Source organism: Papaver somniferum, unplaced genomic scaffold, assembly GCF_003573695.1.
Source record: "Papaver somniferum cultivar HN1 unplaced genomic scaffold, ASM357369v1 unplaced-scaffold_19, whole genome shotgun sequence".
Lineage (NCBI taxonomy): Eukaryota > Viridiplantae > Streptophyta > Magnoliopsida > Ranunculales > Papaveraceae > Papaver > Papaver somniferum.
In genome coordinates this window covers 2,033,276-2,048,937 of record NW_020628818.1, presented here as the reverse complement: position 1 = coordinate 2,048,937, position 15,662 = coordinate 2,033,276, and the positions used below count along the sequence as shown (strand labels likewise).

At 36.5% G+C, this 15,662-nt stretch overlaps 4 protein-coding genes across 4 annotated transcripts; 3 read left to right on the top strand and 1 right to left on the bottom strand.

Moving 5' to 3' along the window:
• The first annotated feature begins 200 nt into the window (after positions 1 to 200).
• LOC113338373 (protein DETOXIFICATION 33-like) lies at positions 201 to 3,364 on the top strand. The gene is made up of 8 exons (XM_026583804.1): positions 201 to 563; positions 654 to 1,189; positions 1,813 to 1,899; positions 2,128 to 2,184; positions 2,282 to 2,520; positions 2,628 to 2,746; positions 2,878 to 2,964; positions 3,040 to 3,364. Exons 1-8 carry the CDS (start codon positions 300 to 302, stop codon positions 3,109 to 3,111), a joined length of 1,461 nt encoding a protein of 486 aa, XP_026439589.1. The 5' UTR covers positions 201 to 299; the 3' UTR covers positions 3,112 to 3,364.
• A 1,047-nt stretch (positions 3,365 to 4,411) lies between these two features.
• LOC113338924 (protein DETOXIFICATION 29-like) lies at positions 4,412 to 5,345 on the top strand. The gene is made up of 2 exons (XM_026584317.1): positions 4,412 to 4,649; positions 4,753 to 5,345. The coding sequence occupies exons 1-2, from the start codon at positions 4,412 to 4,414 to the stop codon at positions 5,343 to 5,345; spliced, it is 831 nt and encodes a 276-aa protein (XP_026440102.1).
• Positions 5,346 to 5,499: 154 nt separating this feature from the next.
• Positions 5,500 to 5,972, top strand: LOC113338923 (protein DETOXIFICATION 40-like). The gene is made up of 3 exons (XM_026584316.1): positions 5,500 to 5,626; positions 5,716 to 5,772; positions 5,864 to 5,972. Exons 1-3 carry the CDS (start codon positions 5,559 to 5,561, stop codon positions 5,970 to 5,972), a joined length of 234 nt encoding a protein of 77 aa, XP_026440101.1. The 5' UTR covers positions 5,500 to 5,558.
• An 8,475-nt stretch (positions 5,973 to 14,447) lies between these two features.
• On the bottom strand, positions 14,448 to 15,230 carry LOC113338921. The gene has a single exon (XM_026584315.1). The coding sequence runs from the start codon at positions 15,228 to 15,230 to the stop codon at positions 14,448 to 14,450; it is 783 nt and encodes a 260-aa protein (XP_026440100.1).
• Positions 15,231 to 15,662: the final 432 nt, after the last annotated feature.

The following is a 15,662-nucleotide window of genomic DNA, read 5'->3' as shown; positions in this document are numbered from 1 at the left end:
ATTCCCACTATTTAAAACCTGAATCTTGAAAGAGGAAAAAAGTTTGCTTTCGGAGTATGATCCAGCAGGATCCACTTCTATAACCTGGTATTAAGGAAGAAGGGACATAACAGGTAATTAATTGGAGATTAATACACTGTTTGCTGACGGTTATAAAGCTAGCTGCTGGCTGGATTAGGAATGATTGCTCAACTAATAATTTGATCAAGATTAATCCTCTCTCTCCTATTTTGTCAACGAGGTAGGTTGTCAAATAAATACAAGCTTGTTAAGCTTTTAGGGAGGTCGAGATTTCTGCCATGGATGGTGATTCAACTTCAAACTACTCAATACCTCTGTTAACAAACAAAAATGAGAATTCTGATCAAGAATCCTTCTGTCGAAAAGTTTGGGAAGAAAACAAGATCATATGGTACATAGCAGGACCATCCATTTTGAGTGCAATATTAAAATTCTCTCTTGCTTTCACCACTCAAATATGGGTTGGTCATGTTGGTACCCTTGAACTTGCTGCTTTTGGTCTCCAAAACTTGGTCATTGCTGGTCTCACCTATGGCATCATGGTAATCTATCTCTCTATATATATCTTCTATCAATCTCTCATATATATCTTCTCTTGATTATTTTCTTTTTTTGGTTTTTGTTTTTTGCAGTTGGGAATGGGAAGTGCGTTACAAACACTATGCGGACAAGCATATGGAGCAGGAAAACTAACACTGCTAGGGATATACTTGCAAAGATCATGGGTGATTCTGCTTGGAACTGCATTACCATTAACACTAATCTCGGTGTTTGCAACAAAAATTCTTTTACTTTTTGGCCAAAAAATAGAGATTGCAGAATTAGCTGGTACATATTCTATATGGATGATACCACAATTATACATGTACGCTTTGAATTCTCCTATGCAAAGATTTTTACAAGCCCAGAGAAAAGTAGTACCATTAGCTTGGATATCATTTGGAGTTTTAGTTATTCATGTTCCGTTAAGTTGGTTTTGTGTTATGAGATGGGGTTTAGTTGGAGCGGCAGCTTCGTTGAATTTTTCATGGGTCTTGGTTGTCATTCTTCAATTTTCTTATATCGTCTCCGGAAACTGCAAGGATACTTGGAGTGGTTTTTCATGGTTGGCTTTTACTGAATTGCTCGATTTTCTCTGGTTATCTCTGGCTTCAGCTGTCATGCTCTGGTTAGTATGAAATCTCTCTCTAGTTTGTGAGTAACTCGTTTTGCTTGAATTTTTCTTCAAATTATAATTATTTATTGGCACAGTCTTTTGTTTCCCAAGTCTCAAGGCCAAAAATCAACAGTCTAGGTGTTAAATGCATTTCCTTGAGTACCGTAACCGGCACGGAAATCCCTATCCAACTCACTGAGTACATATTATGCTCGACTTTATTTAGAAATGAAAATAAAATTTGAGAAGTTTTCCCACTGGAAGCCGCGCAAAGTAGTTGTTCCATAACAGATAGTTGGCGAGTCTAATAATGTGGCAGTCTTGTCGTGCGACTCGTGCCAATTATTTTAATATTGTTCACTTAATAATTTAGCTTATTGGTTGGATTGTTAAACTACATGCAACCGACTCCTTGAAGAAGGGATGCCAAGAAATTAGTTTTAGTTATTCGATTGAATATTGTCATAGTCATATTCAATTGATTGACAATTTGAATACAATGAAAATGTGGATACATCGAAATGCGGAAACAAATTGTTTTTCGATAGTCCATAGCCACCTCCACTCGAAATCCAAATTAACCGTTGCTCATTCGGATTTATTCTGATTCATGTGGACTTTTTCTTTCTAAACAGCTTGGAGTATTGGACACTTATGGTTTTGCTTGTGTTTGCCGGAGTACTTAAAAATGCTGAAGTTAAAGTTGATGCAGCTGCTATCTGGTATGTATATGCATGAAATAGAGTGGTAAAGAACATTGTACTGCTTGGATCTTCACTGTTACATATGAGACTATATATATATACACGTGGATAGGATAATCAAGTTAGTCCAGCGGTGTGACCTCAAGCCCTTCATGTCATGAGTAGTCCAAACGATGTACAAAAAGCGATTTCATTTTTTTTTCAGGATGGCATTGTATTGAATGTTTTCTTTTTTCTTGTTTGTAGTTTGAATGTCGAAGGATGGCTATTTATGGTACCACTTGGTTACATGGCTGCTGTCGGGTATCCGTTTTTGAACTTATTGATAGAACATAGTTTCATACTTTCAGTTGGTACCTATCTGCCTATAGTTTACTGATTTCTGTTGTATCTTTTTCAGTGTAAGGGTCTCGAACGAATTGGGAGCAGGAAATGCTGCAGCTGCAAGATTCTCTGTTTGGGTTACGGTCTCAATTGCTCTAGTAACACAAACAGTTTTTGCTACCCTAATTTTGATAACAAGATATGACTTCCCAAAACTCTTTACAGACGACAAGATTGTTATGAAAGAAGTCAGTGCATTAGCCGTGTATTTATGTATCTCAATCTTACTATGTGCCATCCTACCCGTTTTATCAGGTTCGTAATTCCAAATGCAGAAGCAACCTCATGAGAACTCGGTCGTGAATATGCAATAGCCAACAAGGAAATTCTTATAACACACATGTATATATTTGAATTAGCAGGTATGACCATTGGAGCTGGTTGGCAAGCTGTTGTAGCCTACGTAAATTCCGTAACCTATTATCTCATTGGGTTGCCCATCGGCGTCTTCATGGGATTCAAATTAGATTGGGGTCTAGAGGTAAGCTCATCCTTATACTATCTCTTAACAATGTGTGTTGTCATGCTTGGATGTGTCTATTTTTTAATAAGACTCTAGCATTGTATTTTTCGAGTTGATATTCATTAACCGTCATATTTATATGAATGAAGGGACTTTGGGTTGGAACACAAATTGGGATGGGCCTTCAGACAATTGGTCTCTTAATTATGTTTTGGCGTGCAGACTGGGACAAAGAAGTGAGTTTTCTCTTATGGTTCATTTTCATATCCTTCTGTCAAGATATATTCATGGTTGTTGAATTGTTTTTGCAGGTGCAATTATCTGAAGTCCGAGTTTCCGAGGATGTGGGTTTAGGCGAGGAACAAAAGTTGATTAAACTTTGAGATTATTTTAATTCTCATTCTTTAATGAAAAAGATCAAACTTTTAATGATCCAAAATGAAAAATAAAAAACCTTGTTTGGGATTTCTGAACAACCTTGCGTTAAATTGCTAAAATCTCACACCTGGTTCAATAGATTCATAGACATATATGAACAACAAACTAGTTAATTTGGTAGGGAGGGATCATCTTAAGTAGAACGAAATTGAACAGCAGGCATATACGAACACATGATTCAGACAGTATAGGATTATATAGAGATGAAACAAAAGAAAAATGATTTAGTTGTCATATCAACTCGTTTTCAAGTGATTTCCAAATCATAGTGTTGTCACAGATATCCATTTCATTTCACAATTTTGTTTATTAATTCTTGTATTTCTCTAATTGTACTTCCTAAATGAGTAGTAAATTCTGTTTATTTTAATAGATTTTGAATTTAATCAATGTAACAGAACACTTTATAGACGAGTCAGATATATGGTATATAGATATGTAATGTACTACCGGAAGTTAACCAATAAGAGTTGTGCAAGCAAAGCATTTATACAACTCTGGCAATAATTTAGGAAGCATTCCTGCTTAAGAGTTTCATAGACAATACGACAGTGCAAAACTAAAAAAGATGTATGAGTAGCATCTTGGTTCTTGGATGCCCCCTAAAGGCAGTGGCAACCTAGTCATATAAAACAAAACCACAATATAAAAAAATGAACCAGATAGTCTTTCAACAAGTCCTGCGTGCATTGCCAGTGAACTACACCTTATGATAATATGAAGAAGGCAACGACTCGGTGTACTTGATATGTGAAGTCTTTTAGTACATTATATTTGTATTCACATACAATGTGGACACATGATTCCGACAGTTTAGACCAAATAAAAATGATTTAGACAGAGTTTTCTTTTTGCTCTCATGCAATCAAACAAACCATTTATGATTATAATGAGTTCAGAGGGCATATATGCATGAGAGGTGGTTGTTACTGGATGTCCCGGAAGGGACAATTTACATGAGAGGATTAAGAGACTACTCTTTGTATATATGTAGACCTTCTCCTATTTTTGTAATATAGATCAAACAGCTTTTTTTCAGGCTAGCTTCCGTCAAGATTCCTATTTATCAAAAAAGAAAGAAAAGAAGATCTCTTCCTACTTGCTCTTTCTATCACACGTTAGCAATCAATAATTTGATCAAGAATAATCCTCCTCCTCTCTCTATCTCACTCCTATTTTATCAGGGAGCTCGGTTGTCAGGTAAATACAAATTTGTGAAGCTCAAGCGAGATAGAGATATCAGCCATGGATGATTCAACTTCAAACTACGCAGTTCCTTTGTTAACAAACAAAAATGAGAATTCTCAAGTATCCTTCTCTCGAAAAGTTTGGGAAGAAAATCAGATGGTGTGGAACATAGCAGGACCATGCATTTTAAGTGCAATCTTTCAATTCTCTCTTGCTTTCACCACTCAAACATGGGTTGGTCATGTTGGTACGCTTGAACTTGCTGCTTTTGGTCTCCAAAACTTGGTCATTTCTGGTCTCACCTATGGCATCATGGTACTCTATCGCAATCTATATCATCTATCAATGTCTCCTATATATCTCTCTTGACTTATTTTTCAGGTTTTGTGTTTTTGCAGTTGGGTATGGAAGTGCATTAGAAACATTATGCGGACAAGCATATGGAGCAGGAAAACTAACATTGCTAGGGATATACTTACAAAGATCATGGGTGATTCTGCTTAGAACTGCGTTACCGTTAACACTAATCTCAGTATTTGGAACACAAATTCTATTAATATTAGGCCAACAAAAAGAGATTGCAGAATTAGCTGGTACATATTCTATATGGATGATACCACAATTATACATGTATGCATTGAATTCTCCTATGCAAAGATTTTTACAAGCCCAAAGCAAAGTAATACCATTAGCTTGGTTATCGTTTCTAGTTTTAGTAATTCATGTTCCATTAAGCTGGTTTTGTGTTATGAGATGGGGTTTAGTTGGAGCAGCAGCTTCTTTGAATTTTTCATGGGTTTTGGTCGTCATTCTTCAATTTGCTTATATTGTCTCTGGAAGCTGCAAGGATTCTTGGAGTGGGTTTTCATGGAAGGCTTTTACTGAATTGCTTGATTTTCTCTGGTTATCTTTGGCTTCAGCTGTCATGCTCTGGTTAGTATCTCTGGTTATCTTTGACTGGAAGTGGTGCTGGCCCACATTTGCCTTATAAAAAATGATTTAAACTGTAACACCGAACTCATCTATGATGGCAAATTGCCAAAATAGGCACATCGAAAATTGGTCTAAGATTGGCGTTCCGAATTCTTGGTTTGGTTAATTTGATCAAGTAGCTTCAAAGGCGAGCCAAAACTAACCATTGTCCTTTGTAGTTATTCTAAAATCAAGTGAGTTTTGTTATTGCAGCTTGGAGTACTGGTCATTTATGGTTTTGATTGTATTTGCGGGAGTACTTAAAAATGCTGAAGTTAAAATTGATGCTGCTTCCATCTGGTATGTATGTATATTACTGCTTGATACAATGTAAATCGAGAGCTTGTTTAAACCTTCAATGTTAGCGATTTTTTTTTTCTTGTTTGTAGTATGAATGTTGAAGGATGGATATTTATGGTACCACTTGGTTATATTGCTGCTGTCAGGTATTCATTTGAACTTATTGATGAAATATGGTTACACTTCAGTTGAAATCTACATTCTAGTAGTTTACTCATTTCTTCTGTATTTATTCAGTGTAAGGGTCTCAAATGAATTGGGAGCAGGAAATCCAGCTGCTGCAAGATTTTCTGTTTGGGTTACAGTCTCAATTGCTCTAGTCACACAGATTGCTTTGCTATCCTAATTTTGATAACAAGAAATGACTTCCCAAAACTATTTACAGATGACAAGATTGTTATGAAAGAAGTTAGTAATTTAGCCATATATTTATGTTCCTCAATCATTCTTTGTGGGGTCCAACCCGTTTTAACAGGTTCGTGTTTTCCAAATTCTGAAATAACTTGATGAGAACTCAATGATAAATTTGCTAAACCAATTATATCATTTAACAGGTTTGAATTAACAGGCATGGCCATCGGAGCTGGTTGGCAAGCTGATGTAGCCTATGTAAATATTGCAACCTACTATCTTATTGGGTTGCCCCTAGGCGTCTTTATGGCATTCAAATTAGATTGGGGTCTTGAGGTAAGCTCATCCCTGGACTATCTTAGCATTGTGTCCTGCAATTTATTTTCAAGTTTGGATGTTTCTATTATAAGATGCTAGCATTGTAACTTTAAGTTGTTATGTGTACGAATGAAGGGACTTTGGGTTGGAACCCAATTTGGGATGGGTCTTCAGACAATCGTTCTGTTGATTATGTGTTGGCGAGCGGATTGGGACAAAGAGGTGATTCTTTTCCCTATGGTGCATGTTTCATTTTCTTTTATTCCATTTACTTATGTTTCAATTTACGATTGTTAAATTGTTTTTTCAGGTGCAACTATCCAAAGATAGAGTTTCTGAGGACATAGGTTTAGGTGAGGGACAAAAATTGAATCAACTTTGAGGAAATATGTCTCTCCATTTATATGTCAGGCGTACGCTTCTTCCACATTCAACAATTCTCTTCGAATCTACTATGAAGTACATATTCCATTTAATTGGTGCGCTTTAAAGGGAAAAAAAAAAGAGGAAAGTTCTGAGAGGATTCAGATGGAGTACCATGAACCACTCTGCCAGGGGCATGCCTCAGTTTTTGATAATAATTGGACATATATTGGATTTATATAAATATTATCTTTCTAGATTTTATAACCACCACTAACACTTACTGTTATTTATACGAAAGCATATGCTTCAAATATCAACCATGAAACGACGTTTAACGCTTCAACATACGCATTGCTTCTTAAAAATGGAAAAAGAGTCACGCTCCGCTTCACATTTTAAAAACCTTGCATTTTCCCCATATCATTTGACCTAAATTTTCTTCGCAATTTGTCTTACGACTTAGATATGCTATCATGTTCCAAAATTTGACTCGTCATGCAAGATATTAGGAGACTGCAGCCATGGGTGATTCAACTTCAAACTACCTAGTTCATATGTTAACCGACAACAATGAGAATTCTAGTATCATTCGTTCAAAAAGTATGGGAAGAAAACAAGATGGTGTGGAACATAGCAGGACCATACATTTTAAGTGCAATATTTCAAAAAAAAAAATTGGGAATATTCCCAAAATTTGATGTCATCTTGGAAACCTCGAGATTCCAATTTTCGGTAATATACCACATCCGTCTAAGTTTCCATCCAATGATGTTAAGTAGTCAACACGTGCACACATGTGAGATAACAACATCCTTTTATTACAAGTGCAAACCACGGGGATAAAATGGAACCATCTTCCTCATCGTTTTCCGCGTGATTAATTCATGTGGGAATTGTTAATACATGTCTTACGCGTGATTAATTCTTATGGGAATTGTTACAAAAAGTTCACAACATTAACTAGAGGAGGTTTAGTTATGAAGGATATATGAATATCTCTATATATCAATTTAAAATCACCCAAGAAAATTCAAGATTATTATCTACTCCTCCTCCTCCTTTAGCAATACCACCAGGATCAATTCATAATCCCCAATTTCATATACGAACCTGATTGCATCTAATAACCTTAAAGGTTCAAACTAATGAAATGAAACTGATAAAACTACACTTGGACATTATTAACAAGTACCCATTTATCGATATAATAGAATTCGTTATCAATTCCGAGTCACTCAATCATGGTGGTAATAGCCCTTACAATTAGAGATTATGAGAGATTCATTTTTCTGATCAAATAATTATTCTCCAAAGAAAATTAACTATTCTCAATAAATATGTAGCTATAGTAAAACCCATAGTACATCCAATGAACAATCCTAAAGTTACAAACACATGTATCAAGCAAACATTCAAGTTATGTCGTTAATATTCGTGATTAAGTAAACAAATATCGAGACACATGCGATTTACGTGGTTAGGTGTTAAAACTTACGTCCATGAGGTTGGTTTTACGTACTATGGACAGAAGATGATAACAAATTCTTACTGCAATGCCAGAATACTCTCCAGTGTTCTCTTTCTCAATATGCTCTCAACTCTAAAAAAATTCAACCCCTCTTACAATCTTTACAATTCGTTTTATAGGAAAATTTTGTTAGTGGAGGAAAACTCACTTCACTTACTGGCTTGTTCGGAGAGGCTTTCTACTGTAGTTGACTTTCAAAAGGGTTAATCTTCTCTGGTGGTTGTCTTCGCTAGTAAATTCTCCCATCGATACTCGCTAAAGATGTCATTGTCATTCCATGTCTCGTCGTATAGCCTTTAGAAACCTATTTAATCAGACTGTAGACTGATGACCTGACTGTTATGTTTTTTCATGAAATGCTCAACTACTCGTTTCAAACTTAATGAAAGATCTTCGTTAGTGTTTTTCACATGTTTTAATCTCGCACGCTTGGTAGATATCTCGGAAACGGGAAAAGTGTTGTTAAGATATGTATTTAGTATTTACCAAAAACGTGAATCTTCCGTATTCATTTTAGGCGATGCTTCCACGTGGTGATGTAATTTTATGCCCACATGTTTTGCCTAATCTCCTATTATCCGAACAAGGTAGGATGGGAAGCGAATTTTGCAGTTTTAAAACCGTCGTCATGCCCTCGTATTTTTCGCATGCGACCGCATCCACGTCTCCATTTCTTTCCCGAGTAACCAACACGTCATTCGTTCCACTTCCTTGATGACCTTCCAACACTCCAACTGGTTATCTTGGGTATAAACACATTCTCATCGACCCCTCATAATATTTACTTCATTAACTTTTATTATTCCAACTCTTTTGTTCCTCTGATCTTCCTCTCTGCAACTATTTCTTCTTTGCAATTCCTTCTATGTCTGTTAGTAGAAGTGTTTCTCCCCAAACTGCACCAACTTCAAGGTAAACTCTTTCTTTCATTTTGATCTCTTCTATTTTATCGATGTTGATCTTGCATAAGCTTTTATGATTAAGTTATTCTGTCTTTGATTCTTAGTTCAATGAATCCGAAGAATTCTTCCAAAGACGCAAAATCTGTTTTTGACTTCACCAAAGAACTTGCACAACGAGGTTTTAGACTTACCATTCCCGATGGATATGCCTCTCAAGTTAGTCTCAATTTGGGATGGATACTGTAAGCACATGGATTTGAGCAACCCCGGAGACATGAGAATGGGGGCTTCGGGTAATGACCAGCCGAAGCCACCATTATGGTCACAAAGGTGATGCGCCCTTAGTAAATAGTAGTTGTTGTATAATAAATGTCATATTGTAAGGAGGTTGTCCACTTGAGGTATGCCTTAAGCTAACTTCTCCTATGAAAGGAGCATGTCCAAGATGAGAGAAGGTAGAGATAATAGAATATCTTAAGAGAGAGAAATACCATTTCTAGAGAGGATTGTACTCTGTATTGGGATTAGTCTCCTTGTAACCCTTCACCAATATTAGAGTGTTTACATTTGGCGACTTCACTGGGGACTAATCCTCAATACCACCACATGAAGGCACTACCTCGGGTGTTACTTTCTTCTGGATTTTCAACTAAATAGCACCTCCATATAACAAAAACCACCGAAAAAAGTACCACAATCACCATTTTCTCTATCCTTGAAATAACAAATCACCTAAAACATCAAAATACTCTACCGACCCTTCTATTTTTATTTACGTCTTCAACCTAAATCGTAGCTTCGACTTCCATATACCCTAAGTCTTCAACCTCAATAGCGGCCTCGGCTTCCATCTTCATCCCATTTATACCCGAGGTCATCAACTGAATAGCACCAGGGCCACCACCTTCATGATTTCCACCTTAACATTCATGAGCAACCCCTTCTAGCTTTTCCCCGGAACCTCTACGTCGTCAACTTGATTCTGCCATCTCCACCATCAACCATACCGTATTTACACTAACACCATTAAAGCTTCACCACCCAAAGCTGTCAATCTTTGACAACTTCCATCAGCAGCAATGAAACCTCAGAGGGATAACTAATTCCGAATCAATGGAAAGTTCATGAGAATTACTGCCAACAAAACTATTCTGCAAATTTCACCAACAAAAATAATTTCTCTATGTATTAGCTTACTCAAAATCCTCAAAATCACCACTACAATCTTCTCAGCAAACCCCCAACATCAATATGAACCCTAATTTCTCCAATATCTAACAGTGACCACCAACAGAGAATTGCGTCCAACATCAAAACCATCGTCCCATCATTATCCGAAGATGCCACCACCTTCCTTTACCAAATGCTGGAGTCAATAACAGCATCATCAACATCAAACCCGGAGGCCCAAAGGCCAACAGTGACAAGAAAATCTTGTTTCTAGTCCATGTCCTCGATATAATTTTTGTTAACAATGAAGGAATTGGGTTTGATCATTACATTAGGGTCTTGCACGAACTAAAAGACATGGGTTATCATAAATTTCGAATTTAGGGCAAGGAAAATGTGGATTGATTGCTTCTATGAATTCAAATTTTAATAAGAATGGATCCAAGATGATAGTATCGGGAATTTCTTGAGCCCAGAGTTCACTGCCAGCAATAATGATTGAATGTGTATACTTATGTTGAATTTGCAAGGAAGGAGTTATTCTGTGGATTTTCCAATACACAACAAGCATTTAGCCATCGTCAGTTTTCCAGATGCACTACAAGTGTTCGACAGAAAGCCTAAACCACAGGTCAATATAGATGAGTTTTCAACCACCAGAGACCCCCCCATCGGGTTAATGAAACATCATGACGCGCCATCGAGTTAATCAAATCCGAAGATTCAACTAGCAAAAACAATCTTAAAGGAAATTACTCCCAACAAAATTCTTGTACATAACTCTTCAACAAAACAACTAGAAAGATAAGTCCAATCTCTTTTAATGTCTTAATCAATTTGCAATTATGTTATATATTTGGTTGAATTTATGATGAAGCTTAGAAGGATTTTGATTGATAATGGAGTGGGAAACTAATAGTTTCTACTCACTCTCTTTTGTTTTTTATTAAACTCTCTCCATCATGATTTCTTTCTCTACACATGGTCAATATAATACCATAGAGATAAGATGACATGTGTACATCTATTGTCCATACAATTCTACTACTACTTATATTCTTACACTCCTATTACATTTAAACATTACATTAACGCTCAACATTCTCCTCCTTAATGTGATGTTCTACAACTCCAAGTAATTCCCTAAAGTTTTGGAACTTGCCTTTGGGAAGTGCCTTGGTGAATATGTCCACCAATTGGTCTTCCGTCTTGCAATACTTGAGTTCTATCTCACCATATTCAACCGCTTCTCGAATGAAGTGATACTTGAGTTTGATGTGCCTTGCTCTACAATGCTCAACCGAATCTTTGGACATAGCAATTACGGATTTGTTGTCACAAAAATTTTCGGTGCACCCTTCTTGCTTCTCTTGAATATCTTCCATGATTCTTCTTAGCCATACAACATGAGATGTAGCTATTAATGCCGAAATGTACTCCGCTTCCGCCGTGGATAGAGCTACGGTTTCTTGCTTCTTCGATGCCCAAGTAAATATGCCCGAACCAAGAGAAAAAGCATACCCCGATGTACTCTTCATGTAATCAATACACCCTCCCAAGTAGCTATCACAATATCCAACTAATTTGACATCCAAATTTCTTGGATACATGATTCCAAAATTAATTGTTCCTTGTATGTACCTAAACAACCTCTTTGCCGCGCCAAGATGTAAATGACTAGGTGAAATCATGAACCTAGAAAGCATACTTGAAGTAAACATGATGTCGGGTCTTGTATGTGTAAGATACAACAAGTTTCCAATAAGACCTCTATAGTAAGTCTCATCAACTTTTCTTCCTCCATCATCTTTCTTGAGTTTCTCATTCACTACAAGTGGTGTGGATGTGGGGTTACAACCAATCATATCAAATTTCTTCAACACCTTTTCGGCATACTTGCTTTGAGAAATGAACACTCCATCTTCACTTTGATGAACTTCTATACCAAGGAGGTACTTGAGCAAACCCATGTCACTCATCTCATATTTCGTCATCATTTCTCTCTTGAATTGCTCAATCATATGAGCATCATTACCCGTAAAGATAAGATCATCAACATATAAGTCAACGATGAGAATAGACGTACCTTTTGTCTTCACATATAGTGTAGGCTCACTCTTGCTTTTGTTGAAGTTTTTCCTTTTGAAGTATCCATCTATCTCACTATACCAAGCTCTTGGTGCTTGCTTTAGGCCATACAAAGCTTTCTTAAACTTGTACAACTTATATTCTTCTCTTTCCACCACAAAACCTTGTGGTTGTTCTACATAGACCTCTTCATGGAGTTTTCCATTCAAAAATTCCGATTTGACATCAAGTTGATAAAGTAACCAACATTTTTGGGAAGCCATAGCAATCACGGTTCTAATGGTGTCAAGACGAGCAACCGGTGCAAACGTTTCATTGTAGTCGATACCGGGTTGTTTTGAGTAGCCCTTTGCCACCAACCTTGCTTTGTATCTTTGAACCGTTTCATCCTCATTTTACTTCACCTTGTAGATCAACTTCACACCAATAACTTCTTTGTCACTTGGCCTTGCTACTTTCTCCCATGTGTCGTTATCATTAATGACAACAACTTCCTCTTCCATGGCTTTTATCCATACCGGTTCTTTTGATGCTTCTTCAAAATTTTCCGGTTCAACCGTAGAATAGTTACATCTTTCATACACTTCACTCAACCTATGCATCTTCCTTGGTTCCGATGGTGGTGATGTTGATGCACTAAACCTATGCATCTTACTTGGAGACATACTTGGAGATGCTCTAAACCTTGCATTTGGGGGTGTTTGAGGTAGTTCTACACCTTCTCCAACTTCTTTTGTTGCTGAATTTTCTTGTTCATCATCAAGAATAACGGTTCTCTTCTCAATTTTACCTTCTTCCCAATTCCATGAAGCACCTTCATCGAACAAGACATCACGGCTTGTGATTATTGTGTTGTTTTTCAAGCTAAACAACCTATAACCTTTTGATTGGAAGTTATAGCCAAGAAATATACATTTCTCGCTTGATTCATCAAGCTTTGTTTTCTTCACCTTTGGAATTTGAGAATAACACACACTACCAAAAACTTTGAGATGCCTTACCGATGGTCTTCTCCCACTCCATGCTTCAAAAGGAGTTTGGTTCCATACGTATTTTGTTGGAAACATATTCATCAAGTAGACGGTGGTGTTAACGGCTTCGGCCCAAAAATATTTAGGCATACCCTTCTCATGAAGCATGGACTTCGCCATCTCCATCACGGTTTGGTTCTTTCTCTCGGAAACACCATTTTGTTGAGGAGTATAAACCACGGTTAGTTGCCTTTCCAAGCTTTCATCTTCACAAAATTTATCAAACTCTTTGTTGTTGTACTCTTTTCTTCTATCACTTCTCAAAACTTTGATATAGTGAACACTTTTCTTTTCAACTAGGCTTTTAAACTTCTTGAAGATTCTAAAAACTTCGGACTTTTGTTTCATGAAGTAGACCCAAGTCATACGAGTAAAGTCATCAATGAACAAAATGAAGGATCTATTACCTCCATGAGTTCGTGTATTCATTGGTCCACACACGTCGGTATGTACCAAACCAAGAAGTTCTTTCGCTCTCCATGCTACGTTTTTTGGTAATGGTTGGCGATGTTGCTTCCCAAGTGCACAACCTTCACACACTCCGTCCTTGTGGTTGATATGTTGTGGAAGTCATTGCACCATGTTCTTCTTGGAAAGCACCTTGAGGCTATTGAAATTCAAATTCCCAAGTCTTTTATGCCATAATCATGTTTCATCAATGGTTTTCATCCTCATTGCAATATTTTTTTGCTTTTCAAACACAATTGGAAAGCTTCTATTTTTCTCCATCTTTATACTCTTCATGACTTGTCTCTTGTTGTTGTGCTTCTTGTCATAAATGGTGCAATATACATCTTCAAAATGGATGACATACCCAAGCTCCACAAGTTGCCCAACACTAAGCAAATTTTGTGCCAAGTCCGGAACATATACCACATCTCTAATATATTTTGCTCAATTGATAGTTTGCACACATATTGTATCTTTTCCATTAGCTTGAACCATATTTCCATCACCCATCTTCACTAAAAAATTTATGGATGTATCCATATCCACGAACAAGCTTTTTTCACCGGACATATTAGTTGTGCAACCACTATCCACAAACCAAACTTCACTTTTAGAAGTTACCATGACGCTTTGACAAGAATAAAACAAATTTTGTTTATCATTTTTTTTTCTTCGGCTCTACCGGATTGTTCTTCATCTTCTTTGTATCTACAATATTTCTCCAAATGCCCATACCTTTTGCAATTGCGACATTGTGGTTTTCCTTTGTTCCAAAAATTATTTTCCAAGTGACCATTCTTCTTGCAAAAATTGCATCTTGGTACTTGAGACGAATCACTCTTTGTATAGTTGTTGGAATTAGCTCCTCCTTTCTTCCATTTTCCTTTTCCTTTGAAGTTTGATGTTGATTCACCCTTGTACTCATTTTTCTTTATTGCTGAATTTTTTGAATCCAAGTTGAATTTTGATTGAAATGCACTCTCAATTGACTTTTCGGAGTGTCTTAACAACCTTTGCTCATACACCTTCAAAGATGCCCATAGTTCTTGTGACTTCAATGTAGAAAAATCTTTAGTCTCTTCCAAAACCGCCACAATGGGTTCAAATTTTTCCGGCAAGCACATCAATATCTTCTCACAAATTCTTCTTTCCTCCATCTTCTCACCACACATCATCATATTTTTAACAACTTCAACTACTCTAGATGAAAAATCATTTAAATATTCATTCTCATTCATTCTAAGATTCTCAAAATCTCTTCTATATGAATGTAATTTTAACTCTCTTACCTTCTTATTGCCTCCATACTCTTGTTGTAGAAGATCCCAAGCTTCTTTAGCTTCATAAGAATGTATTACTCTTGGTAGAATGGTGTCTCCAACTCCTTGTTGGATGTACATGGATGCTTTTGCATTCTTCCTTCTACTCTCCTTAAGTAAATCCTTTTAGTCTTCATCTAAGTTTGATGTATCTCCAGTTCCATCATACCCATCTTCAACAATCTCCCACACTTCTTGAGACACGAACAAGGTTTTCATTTAAATTGCCCAAAAATCATAATTTTCTCCATGAAAAAGTGGTATAGAAGGTTGTTGAATGTATTGATTTGAGTAGCTACTACTTGCCATTGATTTGGTTGATGATTGATTGAAGAAATTGGGTTTTTTCTTTTCTAGATCTAGTTTTTGAAAACTTTGAATGTTGCTGATTTTTTGATTTAATGGATAGAAATTAATTTTTTTCACTCACCAAGATCAAATCTAATACATCTAAGCTCTGATACCATTTGTTAGATATTTGGTTGAATTTATGATGAAGATTAGAAGGATTTT